The sequence below is a fragment of the Melopsittacus undulatus genome, chromosome 4 (assembly GCF_012275295.1).
Source record: "Melopsittacus undulatus isolate bMelUnd1 chromosome 4, bMelUnd1.mat.Z, whole genome shotgun sequence".
NCBI lineage: Eukaryota > Metazoa > Chordata > Aves > Psittaciformes > Psittaculidae > Melopsittacus > Melopsittacus undulatus.
Window position 1 is genome coordinate 4,402,798 of NC_047530.1, and position 13,220 is coordinate 4,416,017.

The 13,220-nt window shown below is 41.2% G+C and overlaps 1 protein-coding gene across 1 annotated transcript in view; it reads left to right on the forward strand.

Annotated features, from left to right (window-relative positions):
* The window catches only part of EXT2 (exostosin glycosyltransferase 2), a 79,522-nt gene that overhangs the window by 49,284 nt on the left and 17,018 nt on the right, over window positions 1–13,220 (forward strand). The window contains exons 9-10 of the mRNA XM_005154188.4: window positions 796–985; window positions 12,583–12,749. Of these exons, the coding sequence (XP_005154245.1) occupies window positions 796–985; window positions 12,583–12,749 (357 nt within the window). The remainder of the gene's footprint in view (window positions 1–795; window positions 986–12,582; window positions 12,750–13,220) is intronic.

Consider the following 13,220-nt stretch of genomic DNA (forward strand, 5'->3'; position numbering starts at 1 on the left):
GTCCCTTCACTGCTTCCTCCCCCGTGTTGTCAGCTCCAAAGGAGGTTGGCACATCTAGTGAGAATTTAGTTGTCTGTCTTGGCTTCTGCCAGCTGAGCTGGCTTCCTTATACTGAGAGTATATTGAAGTAAGACCTTTTAAAGTCTTAAAAGGGATGACTTAGTTAAGATTCATGAGAAATACATAGCTCTCATCTTTGCATCTCATGCCTTCTTTTTTTGTTGTTTAATGTAATAGGTGGTTTTTTCCATCATTGAACAAACACGGTTTTATAGAAGCTAGTACATTATTCCTTTTAGTGCCTGCTTTTGCCTTTTTGCTTGGGTACACATTTTATGCCAGGTTTATGGTTTCCTTGCTTTGGTTTTGGTTGTAAATCCTTTTTTTTTTCTTTTGAAATGGTGCTGATTAGGTTTCTCTTGGTTTATTGAGTCCTGACTATAAATAAGATTGTCTTGGAATAATGATTAGTAAGTGAGAATTGAGCTGTGCTAACTGGGTTCAAAACTGACCTTGTTTTTCCTTCTCCACAGGTCTATCTGCCCCTTCCACTTTATTTTTTACTTAAAACCCCTCTTGCTTGCAATGTTACAGCTAGGCAAAAAAATGACAATTGAATTAAGAAATAAATTGGAATAAAGGTTTGGAGAAATCAGCCTTCTTGATCTGAGCAAATTCCAAATCTGATCATCTACTCCTGACTACATGAAATACCCCCTAATGTAATAATTACTCTCTACTGGGAGAAATCACTTCAATCAAATTGTTTACCTGTCTTCTTCTTTTCCTTCACAGAAATGGAGCAGTGTGAGCAACCCACTCTTCCTCCCATTGATCCCACCTCAGTCCCAAGGATTCACAGCCATAGTTCTGACCTATGATCGGGTGGAGAGCCTTTTCCGAGTCATCACAGAGGTGTCTAAAGTGCCTAGTCTATCCAAGTTGTTAGTTGTCTGGAACAACCAGAATAAGAATCCACCAGAAGGTAAGACCCCCCTGGTAGGTGTGGTGGAGGAGGGTGCATCTGGTAGTAGTGTGCTTGTTTTCCCATGTTACAGAATGACCCCTCTTCTACTTAATGCGTCTTTGAGAAGTATTTCATGGATACTTCCAAAATAAGAAATATGGAAATATTTAGATGAGAAAAGTTGAAGGAGATTAAAAGGGAAAAGCATTCCAGTGGTTGGCTGCTAACTTAAAATCATAGAATGGTTTGGGTTGGAAGGGACCTTAAAGCTCACCCTGTTCCAACCACCTTCCACTAGAGCAGCTTGCTCCAAGCCCTGCCCAACCTGGCCTTGAACTGGACGGGGCAGCCACAGCTTCTTTGGGCACCCTGTGCCAGCGCCTCAGCACGCTCACAGGGAACAACTTCTTCCTTATATCCAACCTAAATCTCCTCTCTGTCTGTTTAAAGCCTTTCCCCCTTGCCCTGTCACTACACTCCCTAGTAAAAAGTCCCTCTCCAGATTCCTTGTAGATGCTTTACCCATGAATCTGTCACTGTAATCTGAAAATGTGGTGGTTTTGTGGAACAAAAAATGTTGTCTGCTAGCAATACATGTTCAAAAAGATGCTAGATTGTGGATTGTCTGTCTGTAGGAACAAAGCGTGTTGTAAGGACTCTTCACTTTGGCATTCTCTATTCAGAAGCTTCAGCTGCTGCAGCCTTCCACTCTTGGAAGTTAGCTATTCTGCATAGCTGCAAGACACAATGTAAAAATGAATCTCTGACCACTAGTCTCAATTTACCATCTTCTAACAGCTTCTCAGAGCCAAGCTATTGCTACCATTCACTTGGATCATTTGCCATTTTGGCAACTTGCTCCAGTTCTAAACAGAGCAGCTTTATTGTTTGCTTTAAAAAGAGTCCTGTAATACTGCAGTGCAAAACACCTCAAGTTTAGTGGTTTATTCAGTGTTTTGCAATCCTTCGGAATGAGAAGTGTTGCAAATTGATAACTGGAATTTTAGCAGTAAGAAGGGTTTTTTCCTAAAAGCAAAAATACTCTGGTGTTATATTCAGTTATGTGAGCACTGAATGTGCGTGGATTTAACCCAAATGGATTGTTTCCACATTTCCCTTGAGTGTGTCTGCAATACGGGAGAGTCAAAGGAAATCAGTTGTTAGAATGATCTTTTTTTGGTAAATCCTTCTATTAATCTTGCATTTAGAAACACTTGAAACTTGAAGGGTGTTTAATTTTTTACCACTAAGTCAGAAACTGGTTAAAAAAACCCACAACAACAAAAAAACCAACAAACTTTGCTTGTAGAGCTTAAAATTGTGGGTTTGAGAGCACAGTTGAAAGCAGTTTTGCCCTTACATTACCCTAAGCATTGCATTGAAGCAAATAATTGTAGTGTCCCTTTATTGCTGTTATAACCATTGTAATCTCTTGGCCTATGGCTAGAGAGGTCAGTTTGATTAAATGAACTTGTTTTATTCCAGATCTGTGCAGGGCATTCCACTTGGCTCTTTGGCCAGTCTCTCGTTCAGTCTGTCTATTAGTGATCCTAATCCTTGGACTTCAAAGCTTCTGCTGTTTATAGCCTGTTAAAGCCAGGAAGTTTCTGATGGATTAGAGCAAGGAATGAGTTTGAAGTTTGTAATGTGCACCACTGTCACTGATAAAGTCTGGTTTATTACCCTACAGTAGTATCTGCTCTTTTATGGCTATTCGCTTTTAATTGGTTATAGTAAAGCTGAGGTGCTTAACCTCCTGGAGCATCAAGTGCTGTATTTCCTGGTCCTTTCCACGTAAGGGATGCGTTTGGGTACAAAAGCAGATCTTGGCTTTTGTTATTGCAGCCGTTTTGTGCATTTGGTTTGTTTTGCCTCTGTAAGTGGGAGGGCTGAGTGAAGGACATCCAAGTTGTCTTCCTTAGTGATTATATGCAGTAAACTGAGAAGTAGATTTAGGTCTCCTGAGATGTAGCTGGCATAGTGCCACACAAATGTGACATGTGGCTGCTCTGCTCCTTTCCTTCCTCTGTCAACACCAGCAATACATTAGAACTGAAAATGACATTATTAGCAAAGCAATATGTATTGGAAGTGGAGGGAATCCATCCCTAGGAATGGAAAGCTTTGAAGTACATGCAAATTGTAAAATTAACATTGATTTGGGGGGATTTGGTTTATTTATTTATACAAGAAAGCTTATATACTTTTAATAATGTCTTTATGTAATGCAAGTCAGCAAACTCAGCACTTGAGAGGAAAAGAGAATAAACATGAAATATGCTGTTCTAAATATTGGACAAAAATTAAGATGCTGTACTGCTCAAATATGCTGTTCCATAAGATAAAAATCCTTTTTTGCTTTTCCTCAGCATTTAGTACGGTTTACGTGCAAAGATGCATTTGTCAGCATGACAAATATTCTTCTGTTGTGGCTGCCCCATCCTTGGCAGTGTTCAAGGCCAGGTTGGATGGGGCTTGGACCAAGCTGCTCTAGTGGAAGTTGTCCCTGCCCATGACAGAGGGTTGGAACTGGATGAGCTTTAAGGTCCCTTCCAACCCAAACCAATCTGTGATACTATGTCAACACTTCCAAATACATATGTTTTCTGATTGTATATCCATTAGGTTAACTGGTTATTTCCATTTTACATCTTTAGAAACTGGGGTACCCAGAGGTGAAGTCATCACCATCACTCAGTAATGCAGCTTCAGGGCAAGGAATTGATTCAAGAAGTTCCTGTGCTTTGGCTTCTATTTGCTTAGTTGAATACACCACCTTCCCATACTTTCTATATAGGTACATGTAGAGGGGTGGAAGGTTTACTGTGTATTTTGGGGTTTGCTGAATCTGTGTGTCAAAGTAGGAACATCGTGCTTTGGGTGAGCCTGGGAACCAAGGGTCTAATCTTTTGGGTTTGAACTCAAAATATGAGCAGAGTCTTAAAGAAAATAAATATCGTGGGAACAGATAAATCTATGAGCAGCACGGATACCTTGTAAAAACATTATGAAATGTGGAGTGCTTGTGATGGTAAAAATCATAGAATCATAGAATGGTTAGGGTTGGAAATGAGCTTAAGATCATCCAGTTCCAACCCCCTGCCATGGGCAGGGACACCTCACACTAAACCATGGCACCCAAGGCTTCATCCAGCCTGGCCTTGAACACTGCCAGGGATGGAATATTCACAACTACCTTGGGCAACCCATTCCAGTGCCTCACCGCCCTTACAGTAAAGAATTTCTTCCTTATATCCAATCTGAACTTCCCCTGTTTCAGTTTCAACCCGTTACCCCTTGTCCTATCACTACAGTCCCTAATGAATAGTCCCTCCGCAGCATCCCTGTAGACCCCCTTCAGATACTGGAAGGCTGCTCTGAGGTCTCCACGCAGCCTTCTCTTCTCCAGGCTGAACAGCCCCAACTTTCTCAGGCTGTCTTCATACAGGAGGTGCTCCAGTCCCTGATCGTCCTCGTGGCCTCCTCTGGACTTGTTCCAACAGTTCCATGTCCTCTTTATGTTGAGGACACCAGAACTGCACACAATGCTCCAGGTGAGGTCTCACAAGAGCAGAGTAGAGGGGAAAGTAGACCATGTAATTATATCTTATATGTGACATAGAAAGAAAATACAAAATGCAATGATGATTTTGATCTGGAACCTTAAAGCTTCATATAATGAATTTGCTGATGTTAAGCACTCTCTGGCTTCAGGGGGCTCAACCTCTGCTCTGTGTGTTCAGCTGAATTTTGCATATGTTCTCAGCCATACAGCATGTGCAAGAATCCTCTCAACCCAGTAGTTAAGTCAGTAGACCCACAACTGCATATATGATATTAATGGGGAGATTAAATGCTTTGAAATACTCTGCATCCAGGGAAAGAAACATTGTGGTCCAGGTGCCTACGGCTGGGAATATTTGTATAGAGAGGATATTTTTCATTGTCTCCATCAGCCAAATACCTTTGCCCTTTCATTTATAGCTGGCTAAATGGTTAGTGCTGGAAGTTAAGAAAATAGGCTGTGATAGAAATTTCCACCAACATTTCATTGCGTTTGTTTCAGATGACGGAAGAAACCATTTTGTTTACTACATCACTAGTATAAAAATACCCAAATAGTAAATGGTTTATTTAGTAAATACTCAACAAACTACAAATCATTCACCTTGATCCCTTTCTAGGTTCAGAGTTACAGAAATGAAAAGTATGTTTTAAAGCATCTGTACTTTCTGTGTAGTTCTATCAGAGGTGGTTCCTGGAGCTAAGTTTCTGATACACTTGGAGTAAGATACAGACTATAAGGAATAAGATACAGACTATAATGCTTATGGGTATTACTGTAGTAATCATCTTTGTATTTCAGTTTGATACTGTTAAAGGATGACACTGATTTGAAACACTGGGGATAAGGAACCTGTGCATTAGGAACATTTTGCAATGTTATTTCCAAGGAAACCTTGAAATCTACCTTAATAAACCCAACTTCACAAAACTGGACTTCAAATACTGTCCTAGAAACCAATATTCTGGTTTCCTTTATATAAGAGGGATTCTGTGCATTACAGTAGGCCAATATAAACATTGTAATGTAAGTAGAAAGCACCAGATCTGAACAGATCTAAGCTGAAGCAGTTGAAATGCCTGAATAGACTTTTTCTTTCATTATTTCCATTACTGAAGGAATTCTGGTAATAAATAAATGTGATATAGAATCATAGACTGGTTTGGGTTGGAAGGGACCTTAAAGCTCATCCAGTTCCAACCCCCTGGCCAAAGGAAGGGATGCTTTCCACTAGATCAGAGGTGCTTGATGATGTTTCTGACAGTGTTTCAGACTCCAGCTAAGTTCTGCCATTCAGCCTTTGAGACTGAGATAGTACTTGTTAGGCTTCCATCATCCATGTTCAGTTAGCTGAATTCATACAGATTACTACAGAACAGTTAGAGTCAAATCAGAGTTTATCAAAGATCAGGGAGGAGAGCTAAGCATGGTGTATGGGATTCTCTGCAACTGCAGGTATGTACAGAGAAGCATATTTAGAGATGTTTTCTGACAGGGTCTTTACTGATCTTCGTCTACCTTACACTACTTCTGGCAAAGTTTTTCCTCTATAGTTCCATGTGGGCTCCTCAGAAGCTTTGGGAAGTCAGAGCTTAACATGAATTAGTACTCTGGTGCCAGGTTATCAGTAGTCCTGAGCTATTCCTACCTGTTATTACTGAGGAAGTAAACCAATCACAGCATATTTGTATGAATAATCAAAATGCCATTATTTTAGACAATAAGTGGATCTCTTTTAATTTGTCATATTGCTCCTAATATTATCAAGCATTCAGTTCTTGCTGTGAAGAATGGACACTGAATTTCCAGATCCTCTTCATTATCCTTACCTGCTGCTTCCATGCAGATGCAACAAGCCATCTGCATTCAAGTATCACTTCCTATTTTTGAACTTGATACTGCTTAGAATGGGTATCCCGAGAATATTGGATAGCTCTGTACAGCAGCTGTACTGATTCTCACTTTCCCTAGGTTGAAGGTTGAAACTGGAGCCCCCAGTATAAGAGGGATGTGGAGATCTTGGAGTAAGTCCAGAGAAGGCCATGGAGATGCTGTGGGGGCTGGAGCAGCTCTGCTCTGGAGCCAGGCTGGGAGAACTGGGCTGGGGCAGCCTGGACAAGAGAAAGCTCCTGAAGGGGAGACCTGAGAGCAGCTCCAGTGCCTAAAGGGGCTGCAGGAAAGCTGGAGAGGGGCTTGGGACAAGGGCCTGTAGGGACAGGCCAAGGGGAATGGCTTGAACCTGCCAGAGGGGAGACTGAGATGAGCTCTTAGGCAGAAGCTCTTCCCTGTGAGGGTGCTGCAGCGCTGGCACAGGGTGCCCAGAGAAGCTGTGGCTGCCCCATCCCTGGCAGTGTTCAAGGCCAGGCTGGACACAGGGGCTTGGAGCAAGCAGCTCCAGTGGGAGGTGTTCCTGCCCATGGCAGGGGTTGGAGCTGGATGAGCTTTAAGTTTCCTTCCAACCCAAACCAGTCTGGGATTCCATGATTATGAAATGTTTGATTAATAGTTACAGCAAGGAATTTCCTATATAAATACACTTCTGTCTACTCACCAGATTGATAATAATCCATCTGCTGTTAAAGGACCCCTTCAGATACTACTAGCTTGCTGGTTTCTCAGAAGCAAGGATGCAGAGAATGATGCTATTTAACAACACAATGGTGCCATTTCTCTTTGAAAAGGCATAATACACTCCGTAGAAATACTACTTTGAAAGGGCTTTTTTGATGTGAGAGGGTATTTGTTTAGTTTGTAACGCCTCTCTCTCATGATTGGCCTTCCTTCTCTTCCTTACGGCTTTCACGTAAGTCACTGGAAGTTGTGGTTGGGAAATGCATTATTTAGAGGATGGGTGTTTTTTCTGCTCTTCTATATATGAGTGGTTTAAATGGGAGTATAATTATGAGACTTCTTCGATCCTTCTGTTTGTGGAAATCATCTTGGAATCATGCTTGAAAATTTACTGTGAGATAGGGACTTGCCCCACTTCTTGGTGGGATTGTGAGCTGGCCAGATAGACAGCCATGTACATTGCTGTTAAGGGATTGTAAGCCCATTAGAAGTGAAAGCTTCATTTGGCAAAGCTGGGCAACACTGCTGATTTTGTGTTTAGAAGACCACATGCTGTTTTCTGTGGGCAGCTCCTGCAATCAGTGCCAAGAATGCCCTTGTTGCCAAAGAGCAAGTGTAAGTGTTATTCAAACACTCTTCTCTCATAATTATTTCAGTATGATGTGCAATTGGAGGTGCCTGTCATTCCCTTCAGACTCTGTGTGTACATGGACTTTTATACACTCCATTTTAATATTTTACCTCTGTAATCTGCATCATGGGAAGTCCTCACTGGTTTTGAAAGAAGTGAGGATAATTCCCAGGGGAAACAAGCATTTTACTTTTGCATCATAGAATCATAGACTGGTTTGGGTTGGAAGAGACCTTAAGGATCATCTATTTCCAACTCCTATGGGCAGAGACACCACTAGATGATGTTGCTCCAAGCCCCATCTAACCTGGTCTTGCTTAAAGGTCAAACCTGTCCAACCTATGCTTTAAAGTTTCTCATCCCATCTTTATGACTTCATCTGCCTTCTTGTCTGGGCTTCTTTTATCTTTGTAATCCTTTGTTAAATGATGTGGCACCTGCGTAGTGTAAGAATAAAGCATAAGCTTTTTCTTTGATACAATGAATTCTACTGAACTAAGACTTTATTCCATGTAAGTTTTGCTAGTGCTGAGGTTTCTCATTCCTTTCCAAGCAGTATCTGAAAAGAGCATGAATATCTATGAGAACATGGTCTTACAGAAGTGGCAGACCCTGTGACTGACTTCTTTTTAAGCCACATTCCTCCTATGTGTACAAGTGTATCCACTCTTCTTTTATGTTCTTTTAAAGTAAGTGCAGACAGTTTTAACCTTCCCCATGGATTATAAAACTTTGCCTTCTGAAGTAGCTGTTGTCTATTTTGTTTTATTGACAACATATTTCTTTTGGAGTTCGTGCTTCAAGGCTAATTTTGAACACTTGGATCTCTGAGTGGAACCTGCTTCGTGATAGTCATTTTTGCCCAGGCTACCACAGTGGTTACCCAGGTGTTGTGTCATGCCATGGCATTTTCCCTGCCCATGGCAGGAAGCTTGGTACTAGATGATCTTTAAGGTCCCTTCCAATCCAAACCATTCCATGATTCTATGATTTTATGACATCTCCCATGGGCTTTCATCTCTGTAGGTGCAGCAACTTTCAGTATCAGGTCAGCCTCTAAGCACGCTGCATGTAGTCTCATGCTTTCATTTTGCATGCTGCAGAGTAACTGGTACCCTAATGTCTTATTCAGAGTTTCTCCAAACTGATGACGTTTTACCATTTACCATAAATTACTTCATTAACTGAAGTCCAAATTCAGAAACTGTGGATCATGTTTCTCAGTAACATACCTCTTTTGAGAAGTGGTCATTTTGAGAGACCTTCCAAGCCCTTAGTAAATCACGTGGATTTAACAGGATTTGCCGACATCTGAGATGCATGCTGATGAGAATTAGATTACATCTTCATTTTTCATACACTTTTCATTACCTTTCTTCTGTTACCACATTTTTATGCAAGTGGCATGCCTGGTAGTAAGCTATCAAACAGTGGATTTTCCAGAGAGCTTGAACTTGAAAGTGTCCATGCTTGCTTGCTTTTCCAAATCACTATTTTTCAATCCTGGTGACTTTTCAGTGTATTCTTGCCCTGAAATAAGATCTCTGTTGCAATTTGAATCTCTTCTTTTTATGTGTAGCAGATCTTTTAACATGTATAAAATTGTAAATTTTGTTGGTGCTTATAGATACAAACTTAGAAATGCATGCATAGCGTTGGCAGTCTCGAATGCTGCCAAACCCCTTATGACAGTGTTTTGGGCATCTAGCCGGCTGCTTAAAATTACTTGATACCAATATTGGGGTTATAACTGGATAATTCCAGGCTACTGGCCAAAGATTTTTATGTAGCTTGCAAGTGTCAAACAGTCTACATTATGAAGCCATGATATGTCTTTGTGAGGTACATGTAACTGACTTGTAACTATGGATACTTGCATGTTGTATGGGAAGCCGGTGAGAAAGCAGTGAGTTGACTTGAAAGTAATTTGCAGTATGTGGTTCTAGATGTGCAGCATTACTGCCTCCTGTGATTAGGATGAGTAGTAAGATGAAAACTTTGGAATTCTACTGGAAGCGCTGTTTCAGGTTATGGTTCAAACAAGGGATTTCAAAGACCTTACAATGCTGAGAATAAAATGAGTTCATTGCACCCTAACTGGAATCCATAGCTCTTGAACAATACCCTTGTGGCCCAAAGGCTCTTGCAGTGTCTCTCCAGCTGCTGGCTGACTGTAACTTCCATTGGAGCACATCAGTAACGTGGTTGAATCCTTCCAGCTGGATTCAATATCACAAGCCACTCAAGTGTGCATTAGTGTTTGAGTTGATGCCTCTTGCCTCCTTCTGGAAGGAAAAGAGGTAAGTGGACAGGAACCTGCATACGTGTTAAATACAAGCCATGGTCAACAAGACCACCCAGATAAAGGTAGATTTTACAGTCATTTTCTCAGTCTCACAGGAAAGAGCTTAGGGTAAGAAACTGAATACCAATTTGACCAGTAACTATCACTCTGTATTTCTTCTCCTTTCTTTTGGCCACCCGTGCATGCCAATCCTTCTTTCTAAACTTCAGCTCCAAGAAAAACTGACTTTTGAAGATTCTTTCTGTGGTTTGGAAGAACTGCTTTGTTTTCTCAGTAAAGCAGTATTTGGACTCTGGTGTCCCTAAGCAGTATGCAGTTCTGTGTTTCATTTGAGTGTTGTGAGAGCTGTTAAATCTGAGAGACCCAGTGGCAATGAGGATGTGGACGCTCATTCCTGGGAGCGAGTTTAACTTGTACATGTTGGAATGCAGCAGCAGCTCTTCTTTGGTAGTAGCTCCCTAGTGCAGCAGATTGACAGTGGAAAGAGCATAAAGCTGTCTTGGAAGCAGACCTGATTCTCAGTTATTATGGGACTGGAAGTCTGTGTCGCTTTGTAACCCGTTTGGTTTTGGGGTTGTCTGTCATCCAACATCTCTTCGGATCCTTCTGCTGAGAACACTTCCAGTATTTGATTATATATTGTTGTTGACAAACTGAAACCATTTCCTCAGGTTAGGACTTCTCTTTCCTCAGCCCTTACAGTGGCTTTTTTCATTGACACCAATTTTACCTTCCTCTTTTCATTCTGAAAAAACACAAGCATGGATTGTATTTCCTTGTGATGTCTTCTGAACTTCTGTATTCACTCCTTGTTTCCTAGTTTACATTCAAGCTTCCTATTCTCATCCTGATGACAGTCAACAATCTCACTGTCTATAGAGTTTGAGGCAAAAGGGCAGTCAGATTATCTGGGTTGACCGGTAAGTTTTGAGTCACCACATCCCAGAATCATTTAGGTTGGAAAACACCTTTAAGACCATCTTTTCCTTTCAATCCAGCCACTACTAACTTGAGTGCATCTTCTGTTTTTAATACCCAGTCTTGTTGAAAGCCAAGATGTACAAAATCAGCTGCTGTCCTTGGTAACTTCTTCCAGAGTTTAACCACTGTTACTATTAAAAGTGCCTTCCTTACTTACACTTTGAATTTGCCTGACTTTAGATTCCAGTCATTGTTTTTTGTTATGTCTTTCTCCAGTTAGTTGAACATATGTGGCATTTTTCATCCTGTGTAGGTACTTGTACATGTTAATCAAATCTTCTTTTTCTTCCTTCTTTTTAGTAAGCTAAACAGCTTTATCTCCAAGTTCCACCATAAAGCATTTTCTCCTGCCCTCAAATAACTTATGTGTTTCTTTCTTGCACCATTTCCAGTGTTATCACATGCTTGGAAAAATACAAACACCAGAATCAAACAGTATTTTAGTGTCTATGTGGCTATGTCTGCATACAGGGAAAATTGCTCTTCACTCTCCCCCCATTTGTTACTACTTACTATCTACATGTGCAAAAAATGCCTTAATCCATTTTGCCCCAGAGAACTAATGCCCACTCTGAGCCCTTAATCCTTTTCAGGAGGGAAAAAGTCACCTTGTTCCTAGTGTTCAGCTGTGTCGAGTTGTGTCAGTCTTTTTATTCACCTAAACAGTTGCAGCTCTCTCAGCCTTTCCTCATAGGAGAGATGCTCTGGTACCTTCAGCATCTTCGTGGCTCTTTGCTGAACTCTCTCCAGTATGTTCATGTCTCTTACACCAAGGAGCCCACAGCTGGACTTCAGGGGTGGCATCACCAGTGCTGAGTAGAGGGAAAGGATCACTTCCCTCAAGGTGTATCCTTACACATGTTTTCATTTGACTCAGAGAACAATTTATAGATTCTCTGAGTTGTTCCTTTGTAGTTAATAAAATCTGTAGTTAATAAAGAATGTAGTATAATAAAACTTATTTTTTTCTCAGCACTTGATACAATTAACAGTCCTTTTCAAATTGTTTATGATTGTAGACTTGCAGCTAGTGATTGTGTACTACTGCTTCAGGGTCTTGGAGCAACCTGCTCTAGTGGAAGGTGTCCCTGCCCATGGCAGGAGGTTTGAACTGAATGAGCTTCAAGCTCCCTTCCAACACAAACCATTCTCTTAGAATTACACAGAATCACAGAATCCCGAGGGTTGGAAGGGACCTCGAAAGATCATCTAGTCAAACCCCCCTGCAAGAGCAGGGAAGCCTAGAGTACATCACACAAGAACTTACCAGGTGGGCCTTGAATATCTCCAACGTAGGAGACTCCACAACCCCCCTGGGCAACCTGTCCCAGTGCTCTGTCACTCTCACAGTAAAGAAGTTCTTCCTGATGTTCACGTGGAATCTCCTATGCTCCAGTTTACACCCATTGCCCCTTGTCCTACCACTGGATATCGCTGAAAAAAACCTGGCCATTAAGAAGCGTTTGTTTAAGATGTGAAGAAATAAAAGAGTAAAGGGAAGCTAAGGCAGATGTGCAGACTTGTTCAGAATATTGCCAATTTCTATTCATTTTTCTCTCTAGAATCTCTCTGGCCAAAGATTCGTGTTCCTCTGAAAGTCGTTAGGACAGCAGAAAACAAGCTCAGTAACCGCTTCTTCCCCTATGATGAGATTGAAACAGAAGCAGTGTTGGCTATTGATGATGATATCATTATGCTAACCTCAGATGAACTCCAATTTGGCTATGAGGTAAGAGAACCTTTTTTGTGCCTCTTAGGCTGTCCTCTTCAAAACTGCATGTGTGTATAAAGTGGAGGAATCACTGCAAAGTCTGCTGATTCATATTGTTGCCTCTCTCTTTACTGTAACGGTTCAATGCTGACTGAAACATTTCTACAGATAGTCATTGCTTTATGGAAAATATTGCCAGCTAACAGAAAATTTTCAGTAACTGGCTCAGGAATGCCAAGAGACTCCAGAAAATGTTGTGTAATTGCTGTAATGGGAACAGTCTGGAAGCTGAATTGCATTCTTCTTAACAGTTTCAAAGAGTTTTCAGACAAATCACAAGTGCTGTCCAATTTAATGTGTCCTGATGGACATGACAAGTTTCAGAGATTAAGTGTTGGGAACAGAGGAGGCCCTAGAGGACATGCCGAAGTAAGGTGGAGTGCAGTGGAGGGAGGAACTGAAGAATGTCAAGGAGGGGATGCATGTATC